This window comes from Pseudogymnoascus destructans, assembly GCF_001641265.1.
Source record: "Pseudogymnoascus destructans isolate 20631-21 unplaced genomic scaffold scaffold_3, whole genome shotgun sequence".
Classification (NCBI taxonomy): domain Eukaryota; kingdom Fungi; phylum Ascomycota; class Leotiomycetes; order Thelebolales; family Thelebolaceae; genus Pseudogymnoascus; species Pseudogymnoascus destructans.
This window is the reverse complement of record NW_020167522.1, coordinates 1,063,750-1,081,286: the sequence shown is the minus strand read 5'-3', so window position 1 is coordinate 1,081,286 and position 17,537 is coordinate 1,063,750. Positions and strand designations below refer to the sequence as shown.

General features: G+C 50.0%; 7 protein-coding genes across 7 annotated transcripts; 5 read left to right on the top strand and 2 right to left on the bottom strand.

Annotated features, from left to right (window-relative positions):
* Positions 1-1,651: 1,651 nt before the first annotated feature.
* On the top strand, positions 1,652-4,013 carry VC83_01625 (uncharacterized protein). Its single transcript, XM_024465300.1, has 4 exons — positions 1,652-2,221; positions 2,272-2,314; positions 2,369-2,527; positions 2,584-4,013. The coding sequence occupies exons 1-4, from the start codon at positions 2,189-2,191 to the stop codon at positions 3,720-3,722; spliced, it is 1,374 nt and encodes a 457-aa protein (XP_024327273.1). The 5' UTR covers positions 1,652-2,188; the 3' UTR covers positions 3,723-4,013.
* Positions 4,014-4,639: 626 nt separating this feature from the next.
* Positions 4,640-9,234, bottom strand: VC83_01624 (uncharacterized protein). The gene is made up of 3 exons (XM_024465299.1): positions 8,802-9,234; positions 7,813-8,749; positions 4,640-7,751 (listed from the first exon to the last, which is right to left on the bottom strand). The coding sequence occupies exons 1-3, from the start codon at positions 8,853-8,855 to the stop codon at positions 4,735-4,737; spliced, it is 4,008 nt and encodes a 1,335-aa protein (XP_024327272.1). The 5' UTR covers positions 8,856-9,234; the 3' UTR covers positions 4,640-4,734.
* An 802-nt stretch (positions 9,235-10,036) lies between these two features.
* On the top strand, positions 10,037-10,693 carry VC83_01623 (uncharacterized protein; the record flags this gene model as incomplete). Its single annotated transcript, XM_024465298.1, has 1 exon — positions 10,037-10,693. The coding sequence occupies one exon, from the start codon at positions 10,037-10,039 to the stop codon at positions 10,691-10,693; it is 657 nt and encodes a 218-aa protein (XP_024327267.1).
* A 423-nt stretch (positions 10,694-11,116) lies between these two features.
* On the top strand, positions 11,117-13,914 carry VC83_01622 (uncharacterized protein). Its single transcript, XM_024465297.1, has 4 exons — positions 11,117-11,700; positions 11,761-12,031; positions 12,094-12,436; positions 12,502-13,914. The coding sequence occupies exons 1-4, from the start codon at positions 11,303-11,305 to the stop codon at positions 13,431-13,433; spliced, it is 1,944 nt and encodes a 647-aa protein (XP_024327266.1). The 5' UTR covers positions 11,117-11,302; the 3' UTR covers positions 13,434-13,914.
* A 38-nt stretch (positions 13,915-13,952) lies between these two features.
* VC83_01621 (uncharacterized protein) lies at positions 13,953-15,571 on the top strand. Its single transcript, XM_024465296.1, has 2 exons — positions 13,953-14,477; positions 14,527-15,571. The coding sequence occupies exons 1-2, from the start codon at positions 14,311-14,313 to the stop codon at positions 15,251-15,253; spliced, it is 894 nt and encodes a 297-aa protein (XP_024327269.1). The 5' UTR covers positions 13,953-14,310; the 3' UTR covers positions 15,254-15,571.
* On the top strand, positions 15,315-15,958 carry VC83_01620 (uncharacterized protein; the record flags this gene model as incomplete). The annotated part of the gene is made up of 1 exon (XM_024465295.1): positions 15,315-15,958. The coding sequence occupies one exon, from the start codon at positions 15,315-15,317 to the stop codon at positions 15,618-15,620; it is 306 nt and encodes a 101-aa protein (XP_024327268.1). The 3' UTR covers positions 15,621-15,958.
* A 142-nt stretch (positions 15,959-16,100) lies between these two features.
* VC83_01619 (uncharacterized protein) lies at positions 16,101-17,345 on the bottom strand (the record flags this gene model as incomplete). The annotated part of the gene is made up of 4 exons (XM_024465294.1): positions 16,101-16,544; positions 16,595-16,707; positions 16,758-17,183; positions 17,292-17,345. The coding sequence occupies 4 exons, from the start codon at positions 17,343-17,345 to the stop codon at positions 16,244-16,246; spliced, it is 894 nt and encodes a 297-aa protein (XP_024327363.1). The 3' UTR covers positions 16,101-16,243.
* Between the last annotated feature and the right edge of the window lie 192 nt (positions 17,346-17,537).

Here is a 17,537-nt window from a genome sequence, read left to right as displayed (position 1 = left end):
GCATGTGCAACAGTTGTCCAGGCGCCAAGACTATTTGAGAGAGCATATCAAATCCGTCCACAGGCAAAAATGCCTCAGCAGGAAGGGACGTATCTTCCGAATTGACGCCAAACGCCCGGCCAAGATCGGAAGGCTTACTTCCAAGAGCCTGGGGAAGATTGAGTACACTACACCGTACACGATACATTCATTCATTCAACGGCACATACATACAACCTGCAACGACGATGCCATGGCGAGCTCGAGGCTACGAGGCGAAGTTGCTTCTATCTTGCGAGCACCGTCTGCAACTGCCCTTTCTCGGCTAAGGGGCAACACCTGCTATCACCCCTCATGCCTCCCTTTTCCGCAGCTAAGGAAGGCATGAGGGGTGATAGCAGGTGTTGTTGACAGAAGGTCAAAGGTCGGAAGTTTAAAGATTTATTTGTGGGGGGGGGGGTGGGGGGTGGGGGGTGGGGGGGGTTAGCCGAGGATTTGCCGGAAATGGGGTGAGGGATGGTGGGGTCCCCTACGTTCTGGGTGATGATAGCATCCAACAGCGGAAAGGAAACGATGAGGCTAGCATGTAACGGGGATTCTGGGATGGGGATGGGGATAAGGTGGGCGGCATGGACCCTGAGGTGAGGGTAAGGGTCGCGATTGGGTTCCTCTGATGGCTGGGGACTAATCCCACGATGGCCTCATCTCATGCCCATACTCTAGTCCCACCGAGGGAGCGCAAGGAGAAGGAAAGGAGGCCGGCCATGGCCATGACAGACATGAATGACCCAACACGCTTTATCCCATTTTCTCGCCTCCTCGTCTCAGCTCAGTAACCAACCCACCATCCATTGCATCTGCCGCCATGGTGGTCCAAGATGAACTATGACTACTGCCTATGCACGACAAGCGGCAACCAACTTGCCATTCCAACCCATCAAACCAGACGTATCAGATGAGGCGTACGCTTGAGTCTATACACAGATTCCTTCGAGTACCTGGTATCCTGATTGTACTGAAAGCGTACTGAAGTTGTATGAGTGGAGTGTTTGCTATGGTGGAGTCTGTACTGTACTGTCCGTCTGTCTGTACTGACCGTACTGTACTCTAAGTTACTCTACTCTACTCTACTACTGTACGAAGTACTACTCTACTACTCTACTACTCTACTACTCTACTACTCTACTACTCTACTACTCTACTACTCTACTACTCTACTACTCTACTACTCTACTACTCTACTACTCTACTACTCTACTACTCTACTACTCTACTACTCTACTACTCTACTACTCTACTACTCTACTACTCTACTACTACTCTACTACTCTACTACTCTACTACTCTACTACTCTACTACTCTACTACTCTACTACTCTACTACTCTACTACTACTCTACTAGTCTACTAGTCTACTACTCTACTACTCTACTCCGTACTGCTCTACTACTCTACTCTACTCTACTACTGTATGGAGTACTACTCTACTACTTTACTATCTACTACTCTACTACTACTCTACTACTTTACTATCTACTACTCTACGACTCTACTCTACTACTCTACTACTCTACTCTACTATTAGGTTATGTTTATGTCACGATCGCTCTCTCTGCCTCGCCCTATTCCGCCTATCTGCAACACCCACCCCCCACCGCCTGCCTCTCCGTACAAACTTCCCCCCCTAAACTCCTCCCCCTGCTGCATTTATGCGTCCCTGGTCTCTCTTGCTCTCCGTCCCACACAAAGACTTCGCCATCCCCCCCCATCGGCGCCCATGAACCTCTTCTTCTCTTTTGATTCTTCTCTCTCCTCTTCTTCCACAATTTCTTCGTCTTTGTGGCTGAAATCCTCATCGCCGCCATCCTGGTTGCCCATACCGCCCATTCGGTTGTTCTGCTGTTCACAGTAGGCGCCGTTCGGTGCTAAGGCTTCGCCACCCCAGCATTGTCCCTCTCATCTCCTCTCTCTATTCTCGGGCGTTGGATCAATTCGTCTCAATATCAGTTTTTGGAGTCCGTTGCCTGTATATACTCGGAAGAACTTCACCAAATACCCCGCATTTAGCTTTTGCTCCCTTCGCGAATTACACGACTCGGACATCTGTTCGACTCCGCGGTCACTCCGACCGCCTACAATAAATCAACCACCATATTGAAGTTGTCCCCTTCTTTCGGTCGTCCTCTGGACGGCCACCCATTGAGTGAGAATGTTGATTGCTGGGGAGAAATTTGCTTGCGACGTACGAGACTCACTCTCCCGCCGCTGTTCTGGAGATACTGACCATAACAGGCATGCGTCAGAGGCCACCGTGTAAGCAACTGTCAGCACGCTGGTATGCAACCTCGAAGCCATTGATTCAACCTCGAACCATGCTAACAACTCGTAGACCGCGCCTTACAACATATTGCCAAAAAGGGCCGACCCGTCTCGCAGTGCACGCACTGTCGCACTCTCCGCAAGTCTCGCTCCGCTCATGTGAAGTGTGATTGTGGAGAGAAGATCCACACCAAGGCTGCATGCACGCATGGGAAGGAGGATTCCAAGGGTGAGCTTTGTCTGAGCTCTGGGTGGCAGTTGTGGCCCGCATTCTGATACATTTAGATACGTGTTGTTGCGGTCATGGCGGCCGCTGCGCCTGCGCATTGAAGAAGGAATATCTCGAAGCTGTACCCGAGTCCGAGTCGGATGAAGGGTCAATTCCCGAATCTACAGAGATTCGCCGTCCTCGTGCCCATACCGGACAATCGGATAGCACTGGCTTGACCGTGCTCGCCAATGGTCACCACAAGTCCAGTCACAAGCATACCCACATGGCACATAAGAAATGTGGACACCCATATGTCGTACCTCGCCCGCACCCGATTCAAGGCTCAACCTCGATAGGACTGGCCAATCGTTCTGTCGATAATCTACCACATTTGAGCAACGTTGAGGCTCTTCATGGCGAGTCACACATCAAGGACTCGATCGTCAGTGCTCGCCAAGAGGAGAGGAAGATCAAATCGGAACATGGCTCCCCTGTCACGGGTCCGAGCTCCCTCGAGGAATTAAACAGTCAGCTACCACCACTTGACCTTACCAACGTGGAAAGCTTCCCCGACTTTGGCTTTCCAATTTCGCTTGACAACTATGGGCTTCTTCAGGATATTGATCAGCCCATCTTTTCGGCTGGGCTGAGCACAACGTCCATCGATTGGTCTCATTATGACGGACTCGACTTCAACAATGACAGCTTTGCTGCACCAGCCTTTAGTCAAGCCGCATCCTACACCGGATTCGAGTTCGGCAGCATTGAGCATCCGGCCCTGACAACGACGTCAACGTCTGGGGAGATCTCCGAAGTCGAAGACGCGGGTCTTTACATGGATATTGGCAACAATGGCATGGCCCAGACAGCCAAACACGGCTCAGACTACTCTGAGACCGGCGAGAACGAGCTCTACCGCCTCCCGACCGACTCACCCTACCACAGCGTCCGGAACCAAATGCTATCAACTCCCGTGACGTCTATCGACTTCGACGAGCTCCTCAAGAACGCCGCGGCGAACTCCTATCTCAACACAAATCACAGCCTCGCCATGCCATTCACAGACAACAAATATCTCCCCTCCGCCTTTGACGCGCCCTTTACTCTCCCCGCCGACGATGACGCCGCCTGGATGGCCCCCTACATGCCCAACCAAGGCGCACACCACCCCAACGTCGCGGAACCGCACGACCACCGGGTCTGTGACCAATAACAAGCGTGGAAGGGCAGCAGGCCTGTCGGGGCATGCGCCTTAGCGACGACAGCTCACCATGCTTTCTCCCCCCCGGAGAACCCATGCGCCTGAGCAAAGACGGCGAGCAGCTAGGAGAGGCTGGAATTGGGGATTGGTGATATTTGAGTTTTTGGTTTTGGTTTGGTTTTGCTTGATGTTTTCTTTTTAACGCATACGCGGCGGAATGCGATTCATGATTGGATTTTTATATGATTATGAGTGGGAGCTATAGATTTGCAGTGCTGATAATGCAATTCGTATTCAGCCCGCTTTTTCGTATTCGTGTTTTTTCGTCTTGCCGCCCTTACAGGTGCTTCCGTGATGACTGATGATGCCCGCGTATCTGGCCCCCCCGCCAAGTCGCCGTTTTCTTGTGAAACTACTACTTACTTACCTACCTGCAGTGATGGCGGGAGTATTGACGGTTTATAGTATACACGACTATACAGCGCCGCCGTATAAGGTAGCACAGTCACCACCCGCTCCGGAACCATGCGAACAGCGCTATACTCACTACTGGCGCCCAGCGCTCTATGCATATGCATATAGCCACCGGCCAACCCCTGAAAGGGATTGGAATACATGTCACCAAGACCAGCTGCAGGTGGATGCATACATCGTATAACCCTAACCCTACTCATTTATGAACGTGCCTTTTTTGCGGGTGAACTTTGAAAGGGGGTGTCTGCCTTGCGTTGAAGGAGAGCTGTTTACGGCGAAGGTGGGATCCTCCATCTTATGATCAAATGAAGTTTGGCGGTGGGACAAGGTTATATATATGGGGCTATATTGAAAAACATCTGGTATAGTGACTTCTATTATGGTGCACTTACTTCCCCCAATATGAGAGAAGCGCACCGTTTGCACACGACGATTACTTGAGAGTTGTAATTAACTTTGGAAGTAGTAAAATCATTGAAATCTAAACTAGTATCTATATGATATTCCAACGATAGTCCGAGATTACTTGTACATTTTTATCCCAATCCATCTAACTAGCAATCATTTGATTAAGGACGTTTGCACGATACGTCTCAGACCTATTAAAGAGCTCATTGTGCGTGCCCGCGTCAGCACACTGTCCAGCCTCGATCAAGAAAATGGCGTCGGCGTGACGAATGGTATTCAGGCGATGTGCTATGACAATAACAGTAATGCCTTGTGTCGCGATTCTCAAGTTCTCCTGTAAGACCTTCTCGGTCTCGGCGTCCAGCGCGCTGGTCGGCTCGTCGAGGATCAGTAGCCTGGGCTTGCGAACGAGTGCACGGGCGATTGCCAGGCGATGCTTCTGTCCGGTCGAGAGCTGGCTCCCATTGGCGCCGCATAATGTATCATAGCCCTGCGGCAGCTTGTCAATCGTGTCATGGATGCTGGCTAGCTTGCATGCTTCGATCATGTCCTCGTCCGAGACCGAGGATCCAGGACGTGCACCTAATGAGAGGTTGAAACGTATTGAGCCGTCGAAGAGCACGCCATCTTGCGGCACTAGGGATATGTCGTCCCGGAAGGATATCCCTTTTTGTTTGGTGATGTCCACTCCATCAATGAAGATCTCACCATGGCTGGGGATATACATGCGCTCCACGAGCGATGTGATCGTAGATTTCCCCGCACCAGACGGTCCCACGAGCCCAGCGAACTGGCCAGGCTGAATGTGCAGGCTCAGTCCGCAAAGAGCTGGGGCGGACTGACGACCCGGGTAGGCGAAATGGACGTTTTGTAACTTAACCTCCGTGCCACCTTCTCTATGCGGCAATGCCGCCTTTGTTTCTGCAATAGCTTCGACGTCTTGTTTCTTGTCGCCCGGCCACCCTTGGGCATCAGAGCCTGAGGATCCCATTTCGATCACGTTGACGACTCGCGCAACGGCGCCGCGAGCGTTGGAAATCTCGGGAGCAAGCGCAAACATCTGGCTCCAAAGCTGCGCGCTTACTAGTAGAGAGAATACGACCATAATGAACTCCGTCTGGCTGTACCTGCCACTGAAGACTTGCTTCGATCCCCACCAGAATCCTAGCGCAAATGCTAGGTTGCCGACTAAGTACTGTAGAGCGAGCCAGAGACTGGTATATAAGCTGACGGCGGTTACCTCCTTTCGCGGCCCGTCCAGAGTACTGCGATAGACATCTAGAATCTCATGTTCAAGGGCTAGGGCGGCAACCGTTTTGATGGAGTTGACGGCTTCGACGCTGATTCCGACAGACTCATTGAAGGCCTTCTCATGTTTTTCTGTGAATCGGGCCAGAGCGCGTAGCTGTGCAAGCCCAACCCCTAGGAGAATCGGCACAATGGCGAGACATACTAGAGAAATCCGCCAGGCTATTATCAGCGTCATGATGACAGCTGCGACTAGATTAATGCATATAGACAAGACAGTGCCGATGATGGACCCACTAAGGCCGGCAATCTGGTTCCCGTCGTTGGTGATGAGTGCGAGCAGACTGGACGGCGTACGACCCGCAGACTGATGCCACTGCACATCCTGCTCGAAGAGCGCGCGGAACACGGACGTGCGGATGGCGTAGATGGCATCTTCAGAGACCCGGCCAAAGCCGACCCAGCTTATAACGTTGGCGAAGAACTCAATGATAGCCAACACGAAGAACAAGAGTCCGTAGAGGCGACCACTGGATCGAATGTGATCGGGGGTACCACATGGACTTAACCCACTGACGGTGTGGCCAAAGATAACAGCATCGGCCAAGTAAGCTCCGCCTACAATGCTGGCCGCTGCAAGAGCAACAACTGCGATCAGAGCGTTGGGGCGTATATAGCGCGACATATTGCTAATCAGGTACCCGAGAGATTGGTTCACCGGTGGCTCATCTTCTTCAACGGCAGAATCGGACATCGAAAGCTTTCTCACTTCGAGACTTGCCTTAGTCACATCGACAGAGACATCTTCTTTGTCCGTGCTCTCGAGGCCATTGTCCACTTTTTCAACGGCAGTCGCACCACCTATTGACCCGTCTTGACTAGACCGCTGCTCTGGGGATTCAGTATCTAGGTTTTGCAGGTTGACAAGGCTAGCGTATGAACCTTGCTTGCTCATTAGTTCCGCGGGGGAGCCTACCTCCACGATGCAGCCATTCTTCATGACAATAATCTTGTCTGCCTTTTGGATTGTGGAGAGGCGATGAGCCACTGAGATGACTGTGCGGCCTTCGGAACAACGATCGAGGGCCTTGAGAATCTCCTTTTCGCTTTGCGAATCAAGCGAAGCTGTGGCTTCGTCAAGAATAAGGATCTGGGGATCTTTGACCATACTCCTAGCGATAGCAATACGCTGCCTTTGACCTCCGCTAAGCCGTGTACCACCAGACCCGACGATGGTGCCCAGGCCCTCGGGCATTTCGCTAATGAATCGTTCGGCATCTGCGATCCCAGCTGCGTGCTGAACCATGCCGAGAATCTCTACCACTATTGGGCCCTGCTCTATAGCAGCCTCTGTTGCGTCACGACCCCCCCTGATGGCGGCTGCTAGGGAGCGGAGTTGTGGCCCAAGCAATGTATCGCGGAGATGTTCATGTCCGGGAACCGCAGAGTTGACTAAGCCGTGAGCGATATTCTCCAAAATTGATCGATCGAGCAATGTCGATTCCTGCTGGACAATGCCAATCAAGCTTCGAACCTGACGCACATTCAGCTCGCGGAGGTCGTGGCCGTCTAAGAGGACCGTACCCTCTGTTGGGTCGTACAATCGGAGCAACAAACTGGTTACAGTGGACTTTCCGCTACCAGAGAAGCCAACCAGGGCCGTCTTTTTGCCAGCTGGAAGTTCCAAGGATACGTTCTGGAGGACATTTTGCTCTGGTCGGGACGGATAGGAGAAGGTGACGTTCTCCAGCTTGAACTGGCCCACAGTAACGGGAGCCAGTCGAACGCCAGTGTTTGAGGTTCCATCAATCCTTGATGGTCTGTCCATATCTTTCTTGAGTTTGGCGAAGGATGCAGAAGCTGCTGCAAAGATGGCTAGATACGGAGTCATCTGACTGAGAACAAGGGTAGCTATCCAAGAGGGTTGGCAGTTAGCATAATTGTTTTATGTGAAGAAACGCAGCAGACTCACCATTGACCAGAAGAAAAATAACTGTGAAAACGGATCCCACCGTCGATCCTGTGCCATTACTTGCCACCGAATCCGCAATCATGTGGCTACCTTGCCAGAAAGCCAACGCATCTGCGGCATAGGCGATAAAGAAGATCAAGCCGGCCTGGATGCCGCTGACGAGGGCCTTGTTAAGACCATCCTTCCTGGCTATGCGCATGTGCGATGAGAAGTTTGTTTCGAGCTTCTCATTTGCATTGAATGCGTGCACAACAGCAACATTGGACAAAGCCTCAGAGGCTACGGACGAAGCTGCTGAAAAGTGGTCTGATACCTGAGAAGAGTACTTCTTGATGAAATACCCGCCTACAAGCGACATGGAAAAGTAGGCCGGCACCAAAGAAACCAAGATCCCGGCGAGCTTTGGAATCTTGATGAAGGCGATGATATACGCGGTGACGAAGAAAGATATGCTCGAGAGGTAGATCCCGACCTTCTCTGAGGTACCCATGCGGATCATGGTGATGTCGCCGTTGAGTCTCGAAGACACTTCACCGCCGGGATGGTCGTCAAAGAAGGCCGGCTCCTTGTGGAGCAAGCTTCGGAGATACTGCTCGCGCAGACGCTGAGCCAGCCTGGCGCCTCCCAGTGACCAGCTTACTAGGTGGATGTAGACGAAGCCGAACTGGGCAATGGCGAGGTAGATTATATAAAGAACCTTAAAGTTCACATCGGATTGGTAGTCGGCGCCCGATGTCGCCTCGACAGCGCAGCTCTCGGCGTTGAAGTCATCGAGGAGCTGGCCAAAGATGATTCCTAGTAGCGGAAAGGGAATTCCAGAAGCAATGGCGCTGATTATACCAGTAACGAAGAGAAGGGTGTCAAGTTTTGATGGCTCTGTTTGAACAAAAATAGCGAAGTACGCAAACGTTTTCTTAAGCCGCGACCAAGGGGTCAACTAGATACCTGTGTCAATACCACTCGACCTACGAGTAGAATCATTAACTTACGGCTGCGGAATCGCTAGCGACGATAGCCTTCTGCGTTGATGGAGCGTCCGCCATGGCTCCAGCACGCTCTTTCAGTCTTGGTGTTTCCAGAAGTGACGTGTGTTATATCCGGTGTGCACTGCGGCAACCTAATTGATTTCATGGATGTTAAAGAAATGATAACGATCGATCAGAAGTTACTTTCTATAAGGCTCCAAGGATGAGGTAGTTTATTTTCATTTTAAGAATTGCTTCGAGGGTAGAGGTTTGGTGTGTCACGTGGAGTAGTGGAACCCCTCGCGTCTTATATTTCAGCTCCATTGTAAGCCAAGACCTAACGATGAGTCCTGGAGCGATGTCGGATGGTGAAATAGTACTCGTGCTTCAGTTGGGGGCACGTCGAACCCCCTCACGGTGGCCGTGGCTCAGTTCCTTGTGAGAGAAAGGGGGTTCGGTGTTGGTGTGTCTGGCAAGAGCCACTCGGAGATAAGATTGATTAGATAGATTAACGTGGATGAGCAAATCGTTGCTACGTTAGTTAGGCTAGCTACATTAGGGTGTGCTGTCCGTATGTTGCAGGATGGATTGCCACTGCACAGCTCAATAGCGGAGACTGGGCTACGAGTCAATTACCTTATCCTTATTCTTCCTCTTTCTATTACTTGCCGCCAAGATCCCTTCGGAGTAGACCTAAGGAATGGCGAGGAAATGGTACGGTCGATCGGTCAGACACTGCATATGTTGGGTGGCCTGATAGATTACATACTTAGATTAGATGAGCAGATTATCAAAGGTTCTCGCCAGCTAGTACATTAGCGGGTACTCTCTCTCATCCTTGAACTGTGATATTCCTGGTCCTCTTTGCCGTCCTTGGAACACGCATCCATAAGGGGGAAACAACATGGTAGATCTCAACGTCGAATGCAAAACGTGCATGCATGTGCACATCACACCCAATCCTTCCTGAAAATATGGGCCGAAGATGGCTGACAGTGCAGATCAAGGGTGGAATTGTCGTGGTTCACGATGGAAAAATAAACACGGGGCAAAGATGACAGTATCTCACGTTGCTCACTGCTGGATCTGTCGTAGCTCTGTCAACCTATGCTGTCTATGCAGGGTATATCGTAAAACTATAAGAGATGGTCGAGAAGTGTACAGCGAGCTCGCAAACTGGATAGCTGAGGACATATTCGAATAACGAAGACGCAACAGAGACAGCACAAATCTTACCTACAACCATCGCATCAGACACCATGACCCTTCCCCAAGAGACTCTGCGCACTGCGCGTCTCGAGCTACGACCCCTCGGCCCTGAGCACGAGGAACTCACCAGGCAATTGGACTTTGATCCAGATGTCATGAAGTACGTTCTGTTCGGCAGAGCGTTGACACTCGACGAGTCGATTGAGACACATAAATGGCTGCTTAATGCGGCAACAATTGTCCCTGGGCTCGGATGCTGGGCTGGCTACGTTGGCGACGACTTTGTTGGCTGGTGGGTTCTCGCGCCATCCCAAAGTAATGCAGGACAAGATGGACCTCCACAATACAACAGGGAGCGAGCGGAATTTGGCTGGAGACTCTTGCCGAGGTTTTGGAGGAAAGGGTACGCGAAGGAAGGTTCATCCGAGCTGTTGATGCATGCCTTCCAAGACCTAGGCCTGAAGGAAGTGGCTGGAGACACCATGTCAGTTAATGCTGGTTCTCAGGCGACAATGGCATCTTGTGGCATGACGAAAGTTCGCACTTACCATACCAAGTACGATAACCCTCCTCCTGGAATCGAGGATGGTGAAGTGGAATATGTTATCACCAAGGACGAATGGAAGACGCAACGCGACAAGCACAGCGAGCCTCCGCACCATACGCAGCCACTTGTGCAGAACATGCGTGCACAAGAGGGTGTATAGTTAGACGCTTTTGGGCCGTCATGATGCGGGTATTGATCGGGTAGAGTTTGACGAATCCTAGCAAGGAATAAGCACACGAGACGAAATGGACTCGGAATGGACGAACAACATGATCCTAGTGAGGCTGGGAACAAAGTGCAAACTCGTAGAGTATAGTTACTCACAATACATAACGTTTCTGTCAAATCACACGTCACGAGTGGAGAACCTCGGTTGAATTGGCCAACAGGTATATCTCGGGCCTCTTTGTGTGGTGTACCGGGTTGCGTAACGGGGCTGGCCAGGCCCGCTTTTAGGATCTGATTAGCGTTTCGGGCAGCAAATTTTCCTTGCAACCATATCTAATCAAATGATCAATCAGATTAGATGCAGCCTTTGGGTCTTAGCCCCTTGCCAATGTTGGTGGACTCAACGATCCCTACCAAAGTCACCTCCCAAGCCAACATCCCTCAAGGATATTACCAACCACGGCGCGTACGGTGGAAATAAAATCTGGGCTGAGCATGTATTAACTTGAAAGGGGCTAGGTCGTGACTGATCAATTTATCTTTAACCCCTACTCGCCTTCCTAGCATCCGGTCTCGGGATCATGTCGACCCCGAGATCTCCATGGGCGTAATCCCAGTGACTGTCCTACGCGACGTCTGCGGAGCTAACCGAACCCTGGCTTGCCGCCCTCGATATTTATTTGAGAGCTCTCTCTTGCATACAACTTGCGTCTCTATCTATATCTATTCGAGACCAATGGCAGTTCTGGACGAGTCTTATAGCATTATGGATGTTAACACGCCCAACGACACCAAGCATCCTTCTTCGATTGAGGAAGGACACACTCTGGCCGACCTTACGAACGAGCAGAACGCTAGGTCTGGCTCCCTAGAAAAGGTATCCGACTCAGAAGCCCAGAAAGACGAACAGCCTAGTGGAGATGCGCAGAGTGGCGTCAAGAAAATAGAGGCCGTGACTCTGGCTTGGTCGAAGAAATCGCTGGCTGGAGTCCTAATACTGTACGTCCTAGCATTGCCCCAACTTGCTATTTGCATCGCTGATATTCTTCCTGCTGATAGTATCTGGCTCGTCACCCTGGTCAACAACTTTAAAGCCACCGTTGTCGGCAGCTTAACTCCTTTTGCTACGAGCGATTGGAAGTCACATTCGCTCTTAACAGTCATTGAAATCGTTGCAAGTGCGATGACCGCAGCAGTCTATATCCCTATGGCTAAGCTGTTGGACGTCTGGGGTAGAGCCGAGGGTTTCCTTCTCATGCTGTGCTTTTGCACTCTGGGTCTAATTCTTATGGCTGCATCCAAGAATCTTCCTACCTATTGCGCTGCTCAGGCAAGACAAATTTCATACCCTATCCGGCCTCTTAGTGTGCCGAAACTAACAAAGACTAATAGGTCTTCTACTCTGTCGGCTTCGGGGGCCTTTCGTACAGCTGGAATGTCATTGCCACGGATGTTACGAACTTGAGAAATCGAGGTTTGGCATTTGCCTTCACCTCTTCCCCGGCCGTGATCACGGCGTTCGCCGGGTCAAAAGCTGCCGAAGGCTTCTACAATAATGTTAGCTGGCAATGGGGAATCGGATGCTGGGCAATCATTTTCCCCTGCGTGGCTTTGCCGTTGTACTGGGTACTAAACCACAATCTTCGCAAAGCCGAGAAACAAGGCATCATCACCCAGGAAAAGAGTGGCCGGACTTTGCCACAGCAGGTCTGGTATGTCGCCAAGGAGTTCGACTGTGAGTGCCCAAAAATTCCTGCGTTGCAACAAATTCATAACGCTGACATGTTTTGGAATCGACAGTACCGGGTGTCAGCTTATTTGCCGGTGGTCTCGTTTTATTCCTGCTGCCATTTACCCTGGCTGCTACCGCACCTAACGGATGGAAGACAGGCTACATTATTGCTATGATAGTAGTAGGCATTGTCCTTCTAAGTCTTTTCGTTCTCTACCAGACTTACGTGGCTCCGACGCCATTCCTTAAGTCTCGTTTCCTCCTTGACCGGACCGTCTTAGGTGCATGCCTCTTGGATGCCACTTACCAGATATCTTACTATTGCTACGCCAGCTACTTCTCGTCCTTTCTGATGGTTGTCAACAACCTAACGATATCAGAGGCTGGATATGTGTCCAACACCTTTAGCGCTGTCGCGTTCGTGTTCCTGTTTATTACCGGTTACATCATCCGCGTCACAGGCCGCTTCAAATGGATCCTCTGGTTCTGCCTCCCGCTGTATGTCTTCGCATTGGGCCTAATGATTCATTTCCGACAGCCAAACGGATACATTGGTTACATCGTCATGTGCGAGATCTTCTTCTCCGTCTCCGGGGCCGTCTTCATTCTCTGCGTCCAGCTGGCCGTTCTAGCCACCGTCGACCATCAATACGTCGCCTCGGTGCTCGCTTTTCTTTTCGTGAGTGGCACCATCGGTGGCGCCATAGGCAGTGCCGTCTCTGGAGCTATCTGGACGAACACGTTCAAGAAGGCCCTCGGGCGGTATCTACCAGAATCTGCCCAGCCAGACTTGCAAACCATATATGAGAGTTTACCTGTGCAGCTCACCTATAAGGTTGGAACCCCCGAACGACTTGCAATCCAACAAGCCTACGGATATGCGCAGACGAGAATGCTTGCTGCTGGTTGCTCCGTGATGGTCTTGGGCTTCATCGCGGTCGCTATGATCAGAGATATCAATGTCAAGAAGATGTCGCAGACAAGGGGTAACGTGTTCTAAATTCATTGCGATATACTGTACCCAAGGAAGACTATATTACAGTAATTAGATACAGCAACGTATTTCACGTACGAGTTGCCCACACGAACGAGTTGCCCACCCCATTTGACACCCAAAATCATGAATTTTGCAACTAAATATCTCCTCAACTATTTTGTAGTAAACTATAAAAATGTATATTTAGCCTTTTATACAGGGTTAGCACAAATAATCATAATAATCATGACTATTCGAATAGTCAAATATTACGTAAGCATAACTAGTCATAATCATGAATATTCATGATTAACTTAACTTATACATTTTTATAATTTACTAATAAACAGTTGTTGAGATATTTAGTTACAAAATTCATAATTTCGGGGTAAAATGGAGTGTAAAATGGGGTGGGCAACTCAAGATTTAAGTGATTGGTTAATTCCTTAAATGAGCCAATGCTGTAATGAACCAACCAGACCCATTCGGTGGGAATTAGTATTTGTCAAAGCTCCACATGCACTGGCGGATCAGATAAAAATCCGGTAAATGAAAATTCTACCCTGTCGTGATTAATAGGCCTCGGATAAAAATCCCGCAGAATCTGATAACTTTAACTGTTATCAGATTCTGCCAAGCCCCTAGAGCGGAGAAGCGATATCGGAAGGCGCGAAGAGGCACGGCCACACTTGACCTGACAACGTTAAGCCGACCATATCCTTAAATGGGGCCTGACGGATGCGGATCCGATTCTCCGAGGGGGAGGGGGGAACTTATGTAGTGCAGCATCAGCCTCGGGAATAATCTCTGGACAGCAGGACACAACTTCCCCGTTCGCGACATTTTCACCATCGCCACACCCAGAGCAATTCTCCGACTTCACAAAAGCTATTTCGCTAGTATGCAATTCAGCCGTCAAATGGGTGGCGAGACAACTGCAATCGCGCTTCCCAACTCGGAGCAGTTCTATCTGGACAATGAACGCGGTGAAACATATCTGATCCAGGTGTCGTGGCCACTGCATTGGCAGCATGGTCGCACCTCTCACAGCGAGCTGCTTCCCATCATGCAAGAGCCCGCTGAAAGTTACACAAGATAATTCTCTGACCGAAACTAGATATGTCGTTGACGGAAACGCGTTGTTCTTGACAGCGACGGAAGCTGCCTGGCGTCGCGCGGCCTCGTCACACTTTGCTGGCGGAGGCATCATTGTCGCCATCGGATATCCTCTGAGCGGAAAGCTATATGACGCACGCCGTCGCAGCCTCGACTTAACCCCACCTACACAAACTCCTGTACCGAAGTGCGGAGGTGCGGATGCATTTATCGATTTCATCGATAGTAAGGTTCGGCCGGCAGTCAAGGCGAGATTCCCACAAACGACTTCCTGGAGAGAAGCTATCTATGGTCATTCATATGGGGGGTTATTTGTCCTCCACGTTCTGTTTACATGCCCGCAGATGTTCGATTGTTACATAGCCAGTAGTCCCTCGATTTGGTGGAATACTCGGTGCATATTACATGAGGCAAAGGCGTTCTTGAAGGAGGACACCTCGGATGAACGGTTACCGTCGCTGATGCTCTTCTATGGATCGTTCGAGCAAAATCCACCTCAATGGAACGATGAACCACTCGACCACTATGAAGGGCGAAAGCAGGTCGCCGCGGACTTGAGGATGTGTGACAATATCCTCGACCTCTGTGAGATGCTGCGAGATTGCACTCGACTACATACGGTCTCGTTGAAGCCGTACAAGGGTGAGGAACATACAAGTGTGATGTCATGCTCGATGAGTCGGAGCTTAACTGTATTCTTTGAAGAATGGCCTCTACCTCGTAAATAGGGTGGTGATACCTATGGTGTTAAAAACGTGCTTTGGAATTGGATTGTCTGGAGCATAGGAGATGGCGGCGCCAGTGATATGGAACAGGCTATCTAAGGTCATAAAGAGCATTGGAGTTTTCAAAGAAGACAAAGTGTTTGTGCGAAGGATAGTGCTGCTAGTTCCAGGAGATATATTGACGGCAGAGGAGCTGTTGCGGGATGAATGGTTGCTCATTTTTACACTAAACTTGATCTTGCAGCATGCGAGTATCGACACCTTCCTTAAAACCTACCTTGATCGGAATATTAATGTGGATGTCCAAAATATATATCGCGGACTCGAATCACAGAAGGCTTTAATGAGGTTCGCATGTTTAATAAGCTAGCTGATCGACCCCCGACGCCCCGGGAAGTTGACTCCTACGCAATCAGCATCAATTAATAATCTTTCATGTATTGTGAAATGGTCTCGTGTCACAGCCCGACTGTCAGGAGCAACGAGGCACTTTATGAGAAAGCACGTTAGGAGACTTAGAGTTAACGAGCCTACGGAGTGTCGAATCTGTGACGTCCGGCTCGGGCACCGGATGCATTTCCAACGCTACGCAGAGAAATTTCACAGAACTGTCTCGCTGTTTTGCTAGTAGATGGGATCACTTAGGAGTGTGCAGTATGGCTTGCCTTGATTAAGTATAGAGGAAGTAATTAAATAGGAAAGAGACGCCATCGTTCATATTTTTTAATCTAACCCCATCATGATCCATATCAGTCCACGCCTTAATACAGGTGAAAACAACGTTAATATCCATTTGCTCTATCTGAAAATGGGCACCGCATCATTCAAAATGCATCACCCGCTAATTAAACCCCTTAAAAACATTCGTACATGCCGCATCTAATTTAAGCAATAGGCCTCATTCTTGCCTCCTGGGCTCACGACATTGATATCGCTCGCCACAATACCATTACACACCGTACTTGAACTGCAAGCAAACGTACCAATCTGCGGCTACTTTGTGCTTGTTTTCCCAATGAAATTCTTGAACACGATATCGGTGATTGTAAGAGGGGATGGGTATCCCAGACACAGGGTAAGATTCTTCTGACCGTAGCACTGGTCGTATTCAATCGCGTAGTCGACGTTGTTGATGTACATGGTGTCATAGGTGATGTTGCTAACCCTGCCTGAACCACCGCCACCTTTGAGATCCCCAGAGAGGGCGGGGGGAGTGTTCGGCCACACCTTGATACGGGCACCGTCGGAGGCGTTGGTCATAGATATGTTGTAGACATGGAAATTTTCGACAATGCTGTAGTATTTTAGTATTGATTTAAGGTACGACAATTTGGAGATGCTCACTCAAATTGGCCAACATATTGGCCCAGAGAACCGACGGAGATGCCATGGGAGCCGGTGCAGACGAGGTTTTGGACCAGGATGTTGGTGCTGTTTTGGTTTAAACGCAACGCAATCTTCACTTGTCATTAGATTGTTGGAGGTGGTAGGAGGGAAGTTTGCTTACTATCACTATTAACGATGTAAGAATTTTGAATCGTGATATCTGTACTCCTGTAGGTGTCCCAGCCATCCGTGTTCTTCGCTGGATTTGCACTGTTACTTCCTCCTCAATGTTGATGTTATCAAAAATAACATTGCTGGAATTAGCGACGAAATGATAATACTCTGGCGAATAACGCAGTACCAAATCGCTCAATATCGAGTTCTTGAGACCGTCAATGCCGAAGAGGACCGGGCGAAGAGTGTAGATGTCCTTGGCATATAAATCATACCAGGCTTGTCCGTTGCCGTCGATCGTTCCGCCACCGTATATGTTGACGTCGTTGCCGCCCAGTTTGAAAAACGAGGTTACGTTCTGGAAGACGAATGGGAAGGAGTTGGCTTGCCAGTAGTCGGTGTCATTTGGAGAAGAGCCACTGTCCTTGGATGTCTGCAATTGGGTTAGTTTAGATGTTCAGAATACTTTGTTATGATTCGTACCGAGGTCAATGTGGTTTAAGAAAGTCAAATCCATTGCGGTGCCTATGAAAAACCGAACCCCCTCCCTGAAAAGAACATGCCCGCCATTGTTGCAGTCATGTAGCGCCTTCATGATGTACGGCGATCTGTCTTGCCGTCCTCATGGCTCTTCGCGTAGCACACCCTGTGGCACGCTGGAGGAGATGGAGGCGGCACATGGGGTTGATGAGGGTGGCACTTATGAACATAACCTCCGTAGACAGTTTTACCGCGCCCCTGGCATGGGAAATAGCTCAGTGCAGGGGGGGTAGTCACCACTCAAGTT

Excerpts from the sequence above, each read along its gene's own strand:
- VC83_01625 (XM_024465300.1), top strand. The coding sequence starts at position 2,189 with ATGTTGATTGCTGGGGAGAAATTTGCTTGCGAC. Across the intron at positions 2,315-2,368 it reads AAGCAACTGTCAGCACGCTG|ACCGCGCCTTACAACATATT; the intron begins GTATGCAACCTC and ends AACAACTCGTAG. Across the intron at positions 2,528-2,583 it reads TGGGAAGGAGGATTCCAAGG|ATACGTGTTGTTGCGGTCAT; the intron begins GTGAGCTTTGTC and ends TGATACATTTAG.
- VC83_01624 (XM_024465299.1), bottom strand. The coding sequence starts at position 8,855 with ATGGCGGACGCTCCATCAACGCAGAAGGCTATCGTCGCTAGCGATTCC. Across the intron at positions 8,750-8,801 it reads TCGCTAGCGATTCCGCAGCC|TTGACCCCTTGGTCGCGGCT; the intron begins GTAAGTTAATGA and ends ACAGGTATCTAG. Across the intron at positions 7,752-7,812 it reads TATTTTTCTTCTGGTCAATG|CTACCCTTGTTCTCAGTCAG; the intron begins GTGAGTCTGCTG and ends CCTCTTGGATAG.
- VC83_01622 (XM_024465297.1), top strand. The coding sequence starts at position 11,303 with ATGGGCGTAATCCCAGTGACTGTCCTACGCGACGTCTGCGGAGCTAAC. Across the intron at positions 12,032-12,093 it reads CTACCTATTGCGCTGCTCAG|GTCTTCTACTCTGTCGGCTT; the intron begins GCAAGACAAATT and ends AAAGACTAATAG. Across the intron at positions 12,437-12,501 it reads TGTCGCCAAGGAGTTCGACT|TACCGGGTGTCAGCTTATTT; the intron begins GTGAGTGCCCAA and ends TGGAATCGACAG.
- VC83_01621 (XM_024465296.1), top strand. The coding sequence starts at position 14,311 with ATGCAATTCAGCCGTCAAATGGGTGGCGAGACAACTGCAATCGCGCTT. Across the intron at positions 14,478-14,526 it reads AGCGAGCTGCTTCCCATCAT|ATATGTCGTTGACGGAAACG; the intron begins GCAAGAGCCCGC and ends GACCGAAACTAG.